The sequence below is a fragment of the Camponotus vicinus genome, unplaced genomic scaffold, assembly GCF_025532165.1.
Source record: "Camponotus vicinus isolate PSW18456_S1 unplaced genomic scaffold, iyCamVici1.0 SCAF_1, whole genome shotgun sequence".
In the NCBI taxonomy this organism is placed as follows: domain Eukaryota; kingdom Metazoa; phylum Arthropoda; class Insecta; order Hymenoptera; family Formicidae; genus Camponotus; species Camponotus vicinus.
Window position 1 is genome coordinate 32,903,293 of NW_028141945.1, and position 16,205 is coordinate 32,919,497.

Consider the following 16,205-nt stretch of genomic DNA (forward strand, 5'->3'; position numbering starts at 1 on the left):
GTTGAATCGGCTTCTATTTCGCTGCACGAAGCTTATTACATTTTCCCAAAGGAGTCTCCAAAGAGATGTCTCAGTTGGTCGAAATGGAAGAATGAAATCTCGACAGAAGGCTACTTTTCGATTCATGATCATGATTATATACATTTTCTGCTTTATCTCAGTCGAAATTTTTCTTTTTCAAATATCAAAAATATACTTATTAATATAATATATTAATTTTATTTTATAGGTAACACGCTATAATTTTCCCGTTTTTATCAATTGTCGTTTTCCTTAACTCGAGAAAATCCTGAAGAATCCGTAGAAAATTAATTTCGCAGAAGAAAATAAACTTGTAATAATGCACGTTAAAAAATTCAGTGAATATGACAGTATTTTATCGTATTCTCGTTCTATCATGTCCTCAATTTCTATGCGCGGCAATATCTTTCCATCAGTGTACATCGGAAAACCATTTATCGGGTCGCCAACGAGAGAAAGAGAGAGGAAAAACGTGATAGAGCTAACGGCACTCACCCTAGGTTATGGTTGTCCGTGTTGTCGGAAGCGTCGTCCGTCACGGAATCCTGCGTGAGGGGGCCCTGGGTGACGTCCACCCCCATGCTGCCCAAATCCAACGTGGCGTAGGTTCGGCGTGCTTGCACCCTCGTTCCGCCCCCTCCCCCGCCGCCGGTCACCTCGCCACCTCTGCCGCCGCTGCCGACCAATTCCTGATACAATTCATCATACAGAGAGCTGCCATTTCCGTTGCTGTTCAGAGCATCGTCCAGTCGAGCTGGGTCCAGATGATAATTGGGATTTTCGAAGGAGAGGAGGCCGTTTTCTGAAAATCAAAATCAAAATTATTTATAAAAATATTCAAAATATAATTATGTATCGATCTTTTTATAGCTTGTTGAATGTGAATTAAAATGCTTTGTCGTAAAAGATTCATATGTGTTTCGTGTGATTCTTATGTATCTGCCTAATTAAAATAAAAAATATCAATACGAAATAATAATAATGGAAAATTAATTATTTCACAGACAATATACGGATTTAATAAATAAAGCGCAGAAAAAAGGGTATTATATGATAATAAAATCGATAATCTCCTCACAGTATTAGTAGACATCGCGTTTAAGAATTTTCTTATTGTAATATTTTTAATTTCAGACGGTTTAAAAAGAGTGATCGTATCGAATACTGATCAAAAAAATAAAAAATAAAACAGATTTTGCCGGATACATGCAATTACCTTTTCGCTATTTCGATTAACGTGACTGTACGTAATATAATAGTCTCTATTTTTAAGGAATATTCGCAGAATTCTGTTTCTGCGAACGACCCGGTTAATTCGCGTGCCGTGCGATGTGTCTCAAATGCGCGGTTTCGAAGCTTTAAATATCAGCAGATAACGAGCGGCTAAAGGTCAAGGTTCCGAGTTATGGCAGATCATGGTAGAACATGCGATCAACCGCAGCAGCTGCCGACGCATGCATATGATGTTTTAAAGGTTGCTCGATACATATCGATAAACCATGATAAAGTGCTCTTGAACAAGGATACAAAGTGCATCGCAATAAGACGCGTCTGGTCGCTTTTTAATTTTATAAAACATCTACAAAAAATCAGATATACGTTTCCTTTTAAAGACTCGAATTGCCGATAAACAAAGAGAAAGAATTTAAATGTCCAAAAATTGAAAACTGAATATAAAAATGAATTTTTGTGATAAATGACAAATGTTTGCCTTTCACAGAGAGAATAAAACCAGAAGTTGGAGATTGAATCAGAATCCAATTTAAATTTGGCTAATCCATCGCGGTGACGATTACGATAAGAAAGCTCGTCGATGGAGATCATCGAAGACAAGTATTATCTGGCGATAGACGTTGCAAGAGAATAATGGCTCAAGCTTTAAGCTTTAAGCTTATCCGAGATAGGTAGCCAAGTTAAATACTGTAGTCGCGGTTATCTGATATTTCGACTATCTTCGCGGTAACTCGCACGGAATACTAATAAAATTTATTCAGCGCGGTTAATATTGACGAAGTACACCTTGTCCGTTAATATAGAACTTGCGCGACCGCAGAAATTCATATCGCGCAGTCATTATGATTGTTCATACATGTAGCCGTTTGATACAATTATCTATATAATTAAAAATCTATAAATAACTTTCCAATTAATGTTGATAGAGAACAAATTTTGTTTCGCATAATTTATAACTTTAGATAGAGAACAAATTTTGTTTCGCGTAATTTATAACTTTAGATAGAGAACAAATTTTGTTTCGCGTAATTTGTAACTTTTATTTTAAAAACGCTCTTCTCTTACTTTAAAAAGTAGCCTTTCAATCGTTTGTCATGTATAAAATTTATTACGCATAAATATAATTTATTTTTATGAAATAATTTATTTTCGCGAAATGATCCAACAATCCTGATCGATGTCTCGCTCTCGCTACTCACTGATAATCCTTAGAAAGACGACAATGGCGAGAATGACGTTGTACAGGAACCGACAAAAGGAGTCCATGCTGGTTTGATGACTGTCATGTTGGCGGAAAGGCTCAGCCCAATATTCGGCGATACTCTCGCGAAATAATCGGCGGAAGAGACGACTTATCGACGCGCTATATCGGGGAACAAACGTACAAGAGCTCCAAGTCTTGGATCTCTCCTTGGCCTCCTTTGTCCCTTCCTTCTTTTCTTTCTTTCTTCCATCCGCGACTTTCCTATCTGGTCTACGGTCTACCCATCTCACTCGCGCCACCCGGTATTGATTCGTAAGAGCTTAAAGCTCCCCGCTTTCGAAGTCTCGAGCTTCCTTCGGTCGTACTCGCGGGTCGAAGACGACCTTAAATAGGCCGGACTAAAAGCACTGCACTGTCTCATGTCTTAAATTCACATCTCTGTGCCCGACAAGCGAAAAAATAAGTTTAAAAATTCATAAGTCGTGAATTTCAAAACTTCATGAAATAAATATGTTAAAGTTATTAACGGCCGGGTGTCTTTTTCCTTCTGCTTTTCGAATACACAAAAATCTGCAGCTAAAGAATAAGTAATATGTAACTATCAACGCTATAAAATCGCAAATAAATCCGTCGAGCATGAATTCACGGATGTTTATTCAGTCCGCGTTGGCACGGCGTCGACAATAAACACCATAACTTTGAGTTTACGGCAGCTGCGGTCGCGACGTAAATACCGATCACGAATCTGTGATACGAAGCGCGAATGGGCAATGAACTCTCATCATCCACGTCGATACGTTTCATCATTTGAACAACGATCACGTGTGCCCAACGATTTTTCTCCCATTTTTTTGAAGGTGGATTAACGCAGCATTACAAAAAAAAAAGCATTAACTTGTTGCGCATGGAACGACGCTAAATGAGTTATGCAGTGAAAAATACAAATTTCCTTCGATGGACGTAATAAACCGAAAAAAAGTAGAATTTAATTGTCATTCATTTTAATGGGTTAACTGAATGTGCTCGCTCGTCTCAACTCAAATGCTCGTTTACAATAAAGTGGAAAGAGATGCTATTTCCCTAACGATTAATCGAAGCTAAAATTAATTGTTTTGTTAATTTAAATTTCTTCTAGATATTGATATCCTTCTTAAAAAGTTGATTAGACTAAACTAGAATAAATCATATTTTTCTAGTTTTTTAATTTTTAGAAATGACAATTTTCTACGCAAATTATATAATATAAATTTCTTTTTTCATGTTATTTACCGAAACGTAAGCTTTTTTCACAAAAGCTTTTTTTCAATTAGAAAATTCTTTAATCCAGCAATTATTTTATGACATGTCTAATATTAATTATAAAGTAATTAATAAAAGGATAATCTATAAAAAATTTCATCAACAAAGAAACAATAAACGTATTGTAAACACAAATTAAACAAAACTGTAAGTTTAATTATAAACAATATTTTTATATAAATCATAATTATATCAAAAATCTACGTTTGCAAAATCAAATGTATTTGTAACGTTTTGATGCATCAAAAATTGCGTTTATTATATTTATTATAAAAATATTCGCATGTTAAATTAGATTTTTCATTGTATTTTACGAAAAATTTATAATAATTTAATTTAATTATATTTTACGGTTTTAATTAATTTTATTATATTTTATTTTATATTTTTATAATATTCTATTTTTCGCAGTATGAATTTTGTATGCTGATTCAACTTCCATTTACAAACACTAAGAATCGGCATAACTTTTTCCCGGAACGCTTGACGAAGCTTGTAATTTGCAAGAAATTTAAAAGAAAGTTGCGTAATACGAAACGAGATTGGAGAGAAAGAATCGATGAATCAACGAAAGAAGCGGTTTGCTCGGGGCTGACAAATTGGCTGGCGACGACGTTCCGCCAGTTCTCGTTATAGATACGTGCGAGTGCAGGTTACGGGATTGTATTTCGCCGAATGCATCTCGTTATTTTCGTCCCGCAAAAATCCTGGCCTCCCGGGGGAGGACAGAAAAGAGGGTGCAACGGGGATGTATTTTAAAGTTCGAGAGCACGTCCGACGCGCGAGACAGGCGGGGCGAGAAAAGTATTAAGGCGACCGGCGCGCGCGAGGAAGACTCTGAAAAATATCCTACGTGCTCGTTAAAATCCCATCTTAAAAAATTTCTCACGTGGCGCGAGCAGACGCGCGTTGTGTCTGAAAGCGGTACGAGAACAGGAAGAAGGTAAAAATTGGCCGCTTTGGACGCGTCTAACGAGTTCCGTAATGCGAGAAGCATTCTTTACAGAAAACATTTTGTTGGATATATTCCTAAATCGTTATCGTATGATTGTTTTCCTTTGAAGTACCACCTTTTGTCGCCAAAATAAAGATTTATACGTGTACATTTTAAAAAATTTTGTTGAATATTTAAAAACGTATATATTTTCAAAATAATTTTACGCTTTAAAAATTCGACGATGCACCCAAAAACAGAATATAAAGTATAAATGCCAGAGTTTTTAACGTTGATATTTTCGAGTTCGAAAAAAGGGATAGAAAATTCGCGGACTAAAGGGATAATTTATGTTTGAAATCTAAACGAATTGAAAGATTTTATCCACTACTAACGCTAAAGCAAGAGCATATGTTTGTAGTTGTTCCATGTCTCGTTATTTTGCGTGGAATGAAGCAGTTTAAAGTTTGAACGCCTGTTGGGATCGCGAGAAGGGCTACGCGAACGAGACAATTAAGAGTGGCGAGGATAACGTAGAAATGTGAATGGTTCGAAGTTATTTCACGGAATGTTCCTGAATTCATTTGTGAAAACGAATTCCACCGCGCCTGAATTTTATTTTCAAGTAGATTAGGCAAACTTTGCAACTTTGTAAATAGGAAAATTTTACATCGTCGATAAGTAAAAAGTATGCGTGACAATCTATATAATTATGTCGTAGTTTTGCGACGATAAAATTTTAGGAAACAATTAAATGATGTTAATAATAAATTTAATTGCTGTATTAAATATTACTTAAACATTCCAGCGAAAAAAAAAATTTGTATATCGAAAACAAAAGGGGTAACTTTCGGGAAGAGCTTCAATTCAATTGATATAGACGAGCCGACAAATTGAGTGCAAATAAGGCTGCATTCCAGTTTGCACAGCTCCGAAGAAAAGTACGCAGCGCAGTTACAACTGCATACTTCGGGATGCAGTCCCGTTATTTGTCGTCCCGAAAGGAACGTGCGGGAGCAGTCGACACAGTCCGACCGAAAAGTGAGCTGCTGCGGGGAGTTTTAAAGTTTGGACACGCTTGCGAGAGGGTGGGGTTGGAAACGGGGCGTTAGAACCGGAAGCGAGCGAGGTCGAAAGAACGAAGTTGAGGGTGGATGGAAAAGAGTGCTGTAAGCAAGAAAGGTAGAAACAGAAAAAGAGGGAGAGAGAGCAGAGGAAAGGCAGGAGGGGTAAAAAGCTCTGTCACCGCCCTCGATGAGTCACCCTATCGATTCCTCGAGCGAGTGTGTGGTAAAGCTGACGGGGGTGAGGGTGGGTTTTTACCGGTGTCGTGCGTCTTTCTTTTTGCCGTCGGCGTCCTTACGTATATATGTATATATATATATTGTATATAAGTCCTTCCTACGGAATATTAAGTTTCATGGACGCGGAACAACTCTCCGTTTTCCCTCCCTCAATCGTTTTCCTCATTCCGCGAGTTAAGGGCGCGTGCCGAGCGAACGACGGCAAAGTTCGATCGGTGAAACCGTCCGTTTGTTATCTTGCCACTTTTGTTCCAGGACGATTTTCTTTTCACTGAGTTCGATGAATGAATAATATAAATGCGAAAAGAGAGATTGTATGACATTATTAATCATAGTAACAAATATTATACTAAATAAAATAATTTTTTCCCATTGCAAATTAAATAATGAATAAAATCTCAAATAAAAATAAAACGAAAGAGTAAAAGTTATGCTAAATAAGTGCGAAAAATATTATTTTTAGGCCATTATCATCGTCTGAGAACGAGAATATGTGTTCTGCGATAAAGAATGCGAAAATAAGATGTGATCCCTACAATCAAGCTCTTATCGCGAGGTATAACGGTTAATCGATTTCTCCGGCGTGCGATTATATGAAGCGCGCGAGTTAAAGTTCTCACTTTATCCCTCCTCGTAGCACTACCCTTATAACAATGAAGTTACGAACTTAAATGTCTCTCGCATGGGAAACCATGGAGAATGGGGTGCGAAGGACCAAGTGCCGTGTCTCGTTATGGCGAAAAAAGGCCGGAGCAATTCCGAAAGCGGTCGTTAAGCTTAACGACGTGCGCAAGATGGCGGCAGCGAGACGGTAAGGTCAAGATTTTTCGGCCCGTGTTCTACGGTAACGATCTCTTATTCACGTTGCAACCTCATTTCGTTATTCCACGCGAGCGTAATTCAGGGAAATTATCCGCGTTCAATCAGCAACATTCGATGCTCGACTCGAATAATAAATAGCTTCTACTCTTTCTCCATTTGTAATGATATCAGCAAAAATGTATATAGCAACATTATTTACATAATATAATCATTTTAAATGCTTGTAGAGTATTAAATTATACGTCACAATAAATATATACGTCATGCTTCACAAAATCGAGAACGAAAAATAATTTAAAAAATGTATTATTTTATAAATATATTGTTTTTTTTATATATTTATACAAATTATAAAAATATTGTTTTATATGCTTGCTTTTTCTCTCTCTTTTCCCTTCTAATTGTGATGTGAAAATATTTTTTATAAAACTTTTAGAACATTTGATTAATTTCATGGTAATTATATACATCAAAAAAATATTAACTATTATTTGTAAAGAGTCACAATCTCAATACTATAAATTAGAAAAAATTCTTCTCTTCATCTACTTTCTTTCATCTCGAAAGCTAGTCGTCACGAAAACAGCTCTCTTTATGCATTCTCACAGTTGGCTCGTAAAATGAAGAAAAATATAGCGGACGTGAATCATTAAATAGATTAAATCCTCTCTTTGAAATGATAACATATTTTAGATAAAAGCGTGACACGAAGAAAGTCCTAATCTGCGAAACGACATTATGAGTCGTCCACTTTCATTGACGAGCAAACGATGACCGTTTGACGTTATCGGGAGAGGCGGATAACAGCGGGTGTACGAAGAAGTTACGGCCGACCGATGGCGTTGGAAGGAGGGAGCGTTAGACTCCGGGGGTGGGTACGACGCGGCTAATAGCGCTTAGGGCTTGCGTGCGGCGCCGCACGTGAACGGCGCCGGGACGTCTAAGCACCTCGACGCCGAGCGTACTTCCCGAGTTATACGTCACTCGCGATCGCCGGAAGAGTCGCTGGACGAGCCCGATGACGGTTCCAACGAAGAAAGGAGTGAATAAACGTTCTTCGTGGAAATCGATCCACGTACTCGTCCGAAAGGTCAATCGCTCCTCTCCCGTCCGTCCGTTCGGCCTACGCTGAATAAGAGATCCGTTCGTAGTTTATTAATGGAAAAAAACCTAAAGAAACGAGAAGTAGGATTTTTCTCGCATCTCGCTTCGCTCGTGTAATTATCTCAGTCGAGAGACAAGCGAGTATTTACCGAGTTTGTAATAAACCAGCTTTTGTTGGCCGAGACTGCCCTATCTATCTTTCACAGTGCAACTTTATGTTTGGCATTCAAGTTCCTCTATTCATAGATACTCGAGTTCTTAAAAATAATTTAAAAATCTCGAGCACGCAATAAACTATTTTTTTCCATATCATAGCGCAAGAAATCCACGATAAGTATCCCATAAGTATACTGTTTCGGCCAACTCCCGTCCATAAAGATCGCTCGACGAAGTCGAAATTTCCCATCTCCATGACGATGCACGAGCGTAAGGAGGACTTTAACGGCCGAAATAATCGGAGACGAGTTTTATTCGAGCGCGACGCGACGTTTTGATGGTGCTGTACCGATGCGATGCACGAGCGACGATAAAATCTGTTCAGTAGTGACGGCCGAATCCGGCCAGACCGTCCGCCGCTCGCGCCTGACTAGTCGCCCGTCGTTTTCACTTTAACGTACGAGCTCGGTACCAGAATGACGTCGCGACATTTAAAGCTCCAGCCACGTGCTTTATGGCATGTGTAAAGGTAGAACGTACAATGAATATGAATAAGTGTTCATTCAATTCTGCGAACTGACGGCGATTGTCGCTTTAACCTTCAGTCTCTTTTCATCAGAATGTTACTCTGTTCGAGGAATTTTATAACTCGAGGAATCTTATATAATGTTATAATTTTGAGGGTATTTTTTTTTTAAACGATAAAAGATAATTTAACACGACATTAAGAAATATATAATTTAGATGTGTCAATAAAAAGATATTTTAAACAATACAGACATAAGAAATAATTTAATTTAAAATTAAATAATAATGTGTTATTGAATTATATTAATTTTAATTTTCAACAATGATGTTTCAAGAAATTAAATTTAATACATCACTGGTCAACAGAATAAAAATTGTAATATCGCTTGCAGAGTTCTGCATAAAATGTAACAGTATCTACATTGAAAATTTTAATTTAATTAACTACTGCTTCGTTACATATTTAAAATGTATTTTCCAACAACGGAAACAATGTTTTATTTTCAGTTCTTGTTTCAGAGAGACAGTACGACGGGAGCTACTTTTCCCGATTGCCATTTACTGGCGCGATGAGTAATTTAATTAAAAGAGGCGACACCTCTTTAATATAATAATACTTTCATACAATGATGTGTGCTTTCACAAGCAAAGATAAAATAATAAATAACATAAAATTTAAATCGAGAAGAAGAATTTAAAGTGCGAGTTCTCTTGTGAATAATTAATTCAGTTAAATTGAGCATTTATAAATGTCTAAACTTGCATAATTAATTGTACATATTTCTAGATAATTTCAATTAAATTGGGAAGCATTCTCGTGTTTAAAAATTCAATGAATAATTCGTCGTTTCGGTTATGACAAATGGAACTTTTCATGATAGAGACAGCTGCTCCATCAAACCCTCGACTCTTTAGAAATGGTTTTGTACATTTGCGCAAAAATATTCGCGGGCGTATGAGGGTATGAGGAAAGGAGGGGCGTACTAAAAACTGAAACAAAAGCCAGAACTGCCCGAGTATTGGCACAAAGCCATCCGTCACAGTCCAACGGCTTGACTTATCGATCTGTTAGTGGCATACGTAGCGACGGGAACAAGACAATTTGTGTTATTGTCAGTCGAAATATATGAAGATTATACGTTCGGATAATTGATGCAAATTTGCAATTTCGACTAGTATTAATATTAATAGCATTTCAATTCTTTCATGAATTAAAGTTCCAATATATCTTCGCTATTAATTGTTTATTATTATTGTACAAAAATTGAAAAAATATTATAACTTTTTGTCATTTCTAGTTTCCTTATATTTTTCTCAAGTATAATAAAATAAGAAAATTTCTGTCAAATGCAAATGTTATTGAGAAGTTTTAAGTATAATATATTATATTACGCACGATGACACTCCTAATAATTCTCTTCACTTCTCTTATGACAGGCACAAAAGTAAAGTTTCGCGAGTTTTTCCCTTGACAAACAGCGTTCTCATTAGACTCACATTTAGGTAAAAAATCGTACCGCCGTAATGAGCCAAGTTCGACTGTCGTTTTTTTCCCATTTGACCTCCCGCGGCGTCATGATGCCGCTTGGCTAACACACGTACTCTAAATGATTCCCATGGCCGAATTCCAGTAAACGGCGGCCGAAAACTTCCCGAAAGTCGCACAGCTGATCGTCCCGATTTAGTTGCACCGCTGTTTTATGGAGGAAGTTGGGAGAAACGTGTTCAATTATCCGAGAAGGGCATCGGAATTTTGCTAAAGTTACCACAGAGTAGATAGCGCGATAATATATTCGTACGATTCCCATAAATATTATTAGCACCTGATATATGTGCGCCTCTGATAGAAAGATAAGTGAAAGTTAACGATAACGTGGCTGTTTTACGAGGGCTGTAATGTAAAACCTGTATAAATCGCGCCGCAAAAATTCCGACAAAGTACCCCCGAATCCCTATCGTAGCCGTTGTCACGATAACTTTAGCGCGCGGGCCGAGCTTAAACAAGTACGACGACTTATATGCTACGTGTCTGGCCGCGATGCGTTTTTCGCGGGGGAGCGCACGAAAGATAATGGCGCCGTAATTTATTTTTATATCGAGGGACGATAAATCGCGGTGTTTTACGGCGCCGTTAAGATTTTAGTGCGCCCAGGCCAGGTAAAGAGCAGTACGTGTCACCGGCCAGATCCGCGAGCTTTGCCGCAGCTCGCGTGCACGGTTTTCTATTTTCCGATCGTCCTTTGTCCACTCTGCAAAGCCCCGTTGGCGTGTGTGCGGTCGGTTTAAGCCGTAACTCGTCGGAAAGAGCGGGAGATATTTCTAGGCGAGAGATGTTCGCGAATTGCCGCTATCCGTGTCAGACTTTTTGCGCATCTCTATCGCTATCGGTGACGTATGTTACAGATTAGTAAGCGTCTGTGGCGCTTTTCGCGCATCTTTAATCCTTACGCCATTGGGGGATCAATTTGTCTTTGGCTTCGCGTTACGTAACTGCTCCCTGTCCGCGTGCGAAGAAACTTTTTCACTTCATATGTATGTTTCGAGGAAAGGAATTTATTCAACTTTTTCGATTTATTCATACTTTTGTATCTGTGTTAGATATGTGTTTGTGTGCGTGAGGCAACAATATACCCGAGTTATGAGGATTTTATGGAGTCATTTTTTTATATGTATTTTTTATGTGCGATGACGAATTTTATACATACATATATATATATAATTCGTCATCATACATAAAAATTATAAAATTAAAAAATTAAAAAATTATAAAAATAAAATTGATTCAATAAAATCTCTATAACTCGGAAAAAGTGGAATAAAATTAGACAATCTATACCCACATCGATTACATTTAACGCGCCATCTCAGCCTACGTCAAGGAGTGATTTATTCTCTGTGGTTTCACCGGCGGAAAACATATTGTCGCCTAAGAACCTCATCCCGTCTTCCCGCCACTTATCCGGGTCTGGTGTTTTACGAGCGCCCGTTTCGCCCGCTACGGTCTTGTCGTGGATATTTCTCGGGAAGGTGTTTTTGACCCTCACACCACACCTGCATCCCCATCAGGTAATCTACCCTCCGTCTCGCGCGCCTTAACCCCTTAATGCCCATCGAGCAGCACGTACGCCTGCTACGACGAGCTTAGAGGCATCTTTCGGTTTTACCGTGTACCCGTAAAAGCGATATTGCAACCGGTCCTGGTGAAATTTTTACCAGTCACTCCAGTGTCCCCCTTCGGTCGCTTTGCGGCTCGACTAATCCTTTTAACTATCGGCCGCAGACTTTTGCCGCCATTTACGACGCGACAACTTTTACCGAGCACGTACGAAGCATCGACATTATGTAAGATCTTCCTCGTCCAGATGATTCTAAACGACGGTGGATATTATTTATGAATACACTGCTATAGCAGATATATCTTGATCCTCTCTCAAATATATTCAATTATACTTGAGTAATTTTTAAATTTTTTAAGTATCAACATTTAAAAATAAATATTTATAAGTATAAGAGAACATTGGCAAATTTATTACTCGATGTTTGGACAGAATGCGATATATGAAAATTATGTATGTAATTTAAGGATTTCGGCTCAGACTTAATCTGACAGAGCCAAGACTATAAAGAATACTATGAGAATATACTGTATCAAATAGACTGCGGCTATCGTGTTGTTAGAGAAAGGAATGAGGTTCGATTATACGTGAAACGAAGCTGATCTTGTGTGTTTGTAACGACATGTAATGACTTGTAATATCGAGTAATGCTACGTTAGCCGCTCCATCGAACAGTAATTTGAGAAAACGGCACGTAATCTCAAAGTACGGCGGTAAAGTGTTACTTTCCGACTTCTGAATTATTTACCGCTACAATCTTTTTACCGTGAATAATTTTTATGAAAAAATATTTATATTATTCAAGATAACATCTAAATATTTTTAATTTTAACATTTAAATTTTCAAGATAATTAATATTTTATTATTATTGTCAAAATAATAAGAAGGGGAAAAATTGGCGATAGCAGCTATAGTTGAGAGTTCATAAAAGGAATTGTTTTTATATCGAATCGGCTTTACTATGACTCCATTTTCTTTCTTTTCGTCTTCAATTATGAAAGAAATGGTGTAAAATGTATGGAATAGTATCGTTTAAAATCCTCTCGGTAGAAAGACCCGGTAAGGAGATAAAGTCTTTCCAAAAGGAACTTCCCGATTAAGGCAACGCGGATTATAAAAGTTACCTAACGGCGGAAGCCGAGCAAGAGAGAGCTTTCATCGGGAGCTTCTTTTCGACGAGTTCTAGTCTACATTAAGATAAAATGTGCACATCCTTCGCCGTGAGATAAGCTCGAAATGAATTTCAAGGAAGAAAAAACTAGAAAGAATCATTTCAATAACATAGAAAATGATGATATGGAATATCTTAATAAAGTAAAAAGAGATTATAATCGCAGTCGTAGATATTCGAATTATATTTTGACAAAAATATTGCTCTTTATTAAACAAATAAAATATATTCACGTCAATAAAAGAATATTTCTCGATTGAATATCCTTTATATTATCTCTTCTCGTAGCAACATAGAATAGAAAACATATTACAAGCGTCGCGAGGGGACGATATATCGGCGAAGTATATAATTCTCTAGAAAAGGGGCGCGCGCGGAAGGTGGAAGTTATGAGACAACAATAATTTCAGGAGGAGGATTCTTCTTCGGCTTCTCAGAGTAAATTTTCCAACCGAGCTCTAGAACAAGAGCCGACGTGAATTACACGAAGGCCAAGCGGGGGAGAGAGGGAGGGGAGAAAAGATGGGAACGAGAAGGGGCGGCACCCTGTCGCTTGCAACCCTTCCGAGAACCAGTCATAAGGAGATTTCCGGAGGCAGGCTTCGGTGTTGGAAAGTTTTACGCGATATATTAGTGGCAATAACAGTATTTCTCGCGATATTAGCTGACCGGAAAAAACAAAGCGGTCGATGATAAAGATTTCGAGATAAAATTTCGCCAAAACATAACACATCCGGCAACGAGTCTTTATTTTATCATTTTATTAAAGTCACTAATAACCATTTATTTGTACAACTTTGATGAATATTTGGATGCGGAACACAATTCTCACAGATTAAAGCAAGGTTATATTGACTTATATATTCAGGATCTCGGAGATACAGCGCGCATAATGGCTTAAATACTTCTTACGTTTCGCTCGAGCACCTCATCCGAGCCAAATTTCCTGCGGGAATTGCGCAACATCGCGAACAGAGAAACACAGAGAAGCATGCGAAACGTCTGCGAGATGGGTACGAGAGATCGGGGGAGGAATGCGCGAAAAGCGGTATCGCTTGCAACCCTTTCGGCGCGAATCCAGGTATAAGGAGATTTCCCGAGGCGGACGTTGACTGTTGGCAGTTGTGCGCGAAATATTAGCGGCAATAACAGTATTTCTCGCGATATTAGCTGCCGGCCATTTCGTTTCGCTCTAGCTACGGTAAACCCTTTCTCGCGAATTCTTCCCTCCACCCCCTTCCGGTCTCTTCCCTTCTCCCCATTCGCTTTCCACGGACGCCTCTCTTCGGTTTCTTCTGGCTTTTAATTGATCTGTGGTTATTCGCGCTTGGCCTCTCGCCGCTCGAAAGCTCCAGGCTTTACAGCGCGAATGCGCGGTCGATCGTGCAAATCGTCGAAACCCCACGTCCAAAATGAAGTTTACTACCCTCCGCCACGAAACCATGAAAAAGCTTTTCGGACTTTTACGAGTGGGTTCCCTTGAGAACGCGCCATTCTTTCAACCCGCGCCGGGTTCGACTCCAATTTCCTCATTTTCGATAAAAATGTAACGAGACCACGAGCCACGCAGAGAAAAAAAGAGATAAGGCGTGAGGAGAATTTATTTTTCAGTTATAATGATATACACATACACCAAGGATTTTTAAATATTATTTATGAACAAATCAATGTGCATTTGTATATCTTTGTATTCATTTTATATTTTGCGAAATTATATCAACTTAATCGCCATACTTTATTTCATTTCCTTGATTAATTTTACGTGCACGATTGATTTTCAACATCGAATTGTATCTCGCTATTTATTATTTTAGTACGTTTATCCATTTCATTCTCTCTCACGATTTTCCATTACCTCTCTTTGCCACTTCCATAATTGACTTATAGCATCGTCGCTGTCTTCGACGCTTGGCTCGCAAAAGGGATTGTGAAAAAGCTTCGTTGGCCGTTCGCCAGCTACCAATAGAGGCAACGAAAGCGCGCAGTTTTCCAACGCAAACCGCGAAGCTACTTTCAGTCTGATCGATCTGACAGTCTTATGGCGCTGACGGGTATTTTCCGTAAAATTGTGATAAGCATTGTTTCGTGAAATATACCAACGATATATATCGTTGCCAAAAATTTCTCGCGCGGATCTATTATATAAAATTTTCTTCAAATAGATACATCTAAATAAAATATGTAGAATATGTTATTCCATATTTTTTTTATTAGACAGTGATCAGGAACAGCACAAGTCTTATTGTTAATCTTGTTTGCTCAATTTTTCTACTTCAAGAAAAACTCATTTCTTTTACAGAAAACATTGAGAAAAAAAATTTAAGAATAATTAGATCATATCGTTAAGAAGAAAATTAATAGGATTAGCGATGCAAGGGGATAATACTTGAGGCGATAAATATTAATATACCGTAGGAATTAAAGCAAACGAAAACTAAGAAAATAATTCCTCGGACGAGGTAACGAGCAACGCTTCGCTATTTCGCAGATTAGCCGAGGATTAACGTGGCGGCTGCGTCGGGTGTGCAGCCTCCTTAAATCACGCCGTTGATACTAATCACACTTGAATACATAAAGAGCATGCATTAATCAGCAACGAATATGCAAGTAAGTAGCGTGTACGCTCGCGTCTTTATCATCTCGTGGAAAATTTATGCGACCTCGAACAATTAATGCACGTCATGCGACGAGTATGTTACGAAGGACACGCTGACCATCGCAGGACGCTTGTCGTTTTAATAATTTCGCACGCGAAGGAAAGTCTCACTTCCGACTTTATTTTTTATCATCCCTAACGAATTATTACCAGTGACTGCGCCGCGCGAGAACGGTATCAATAAATTCTCATGCGAGCAAGTGTGTGCATTGTATACATCTAGGAAGCGAGAAATCTATTGTTTTGACATCGAACGAATTTTTAAAAAATCCATAGAAATCCTATTAACAGACAAAAAATCTCCGCACGCGCGAACGCGAAATTTATTTCAAATAAAATATTCCCGTTTGAGCGGTTGCCACGAATCGAACAGTTAAACTCTTACACACGTACGCATCGAATAGTGCTCGAACGAATGTATCGTGGAACCGCGTTTGCCAATATAATTTTCGCGTTTGTCTACAAATCCGGATAAGTCGAGTATTTAATTCGTGAAACAACAGTGTGATAAAAAAATTATTAGAGAAAACTGCAGCTGTGCAGAGTGGATGAAAAAACACGTTGATGTCGGACAGGCACTCGTCACGTTAACGTAACTACGAGGATGGAATTACAAAAGAGAGTTAATCAACACGCGCGCGCGCACACATATTGGC

The 16,205-nt window shown here is 38.3% G+C and overlaps 1 protein-coding gene across 10 annotated transcripts in view; it reads right to left on the reverse strand.

Annotated features, from left to right (window-relative positions):
• The window catches only part of LOC145962087 (protein Fe65 homolog), a 141,956-nt gene that overhangs the window by 44,245 nt on the left and 81,506 nt on the right, over window positions 1–16,205 (reverse strand). For 9 of the 10 annotated variants that reach the window (XM_083082898.1, XM_083082912.1, XM_083082957.1 and 6 more), the window contains one exon: window positions 517–823. In XM_083082898.1, coding sequence (XP_082939024.1) covers window positions 517–823 — 307 coding nt within the window. Of the gene's footprint in view, window positions 1–516; window positions 824–2,453; window positions 2,583–16,205 lie in introns of those variants that run through there. The other variant, XM_083082968.1, reaches the window with a different exon arrangement.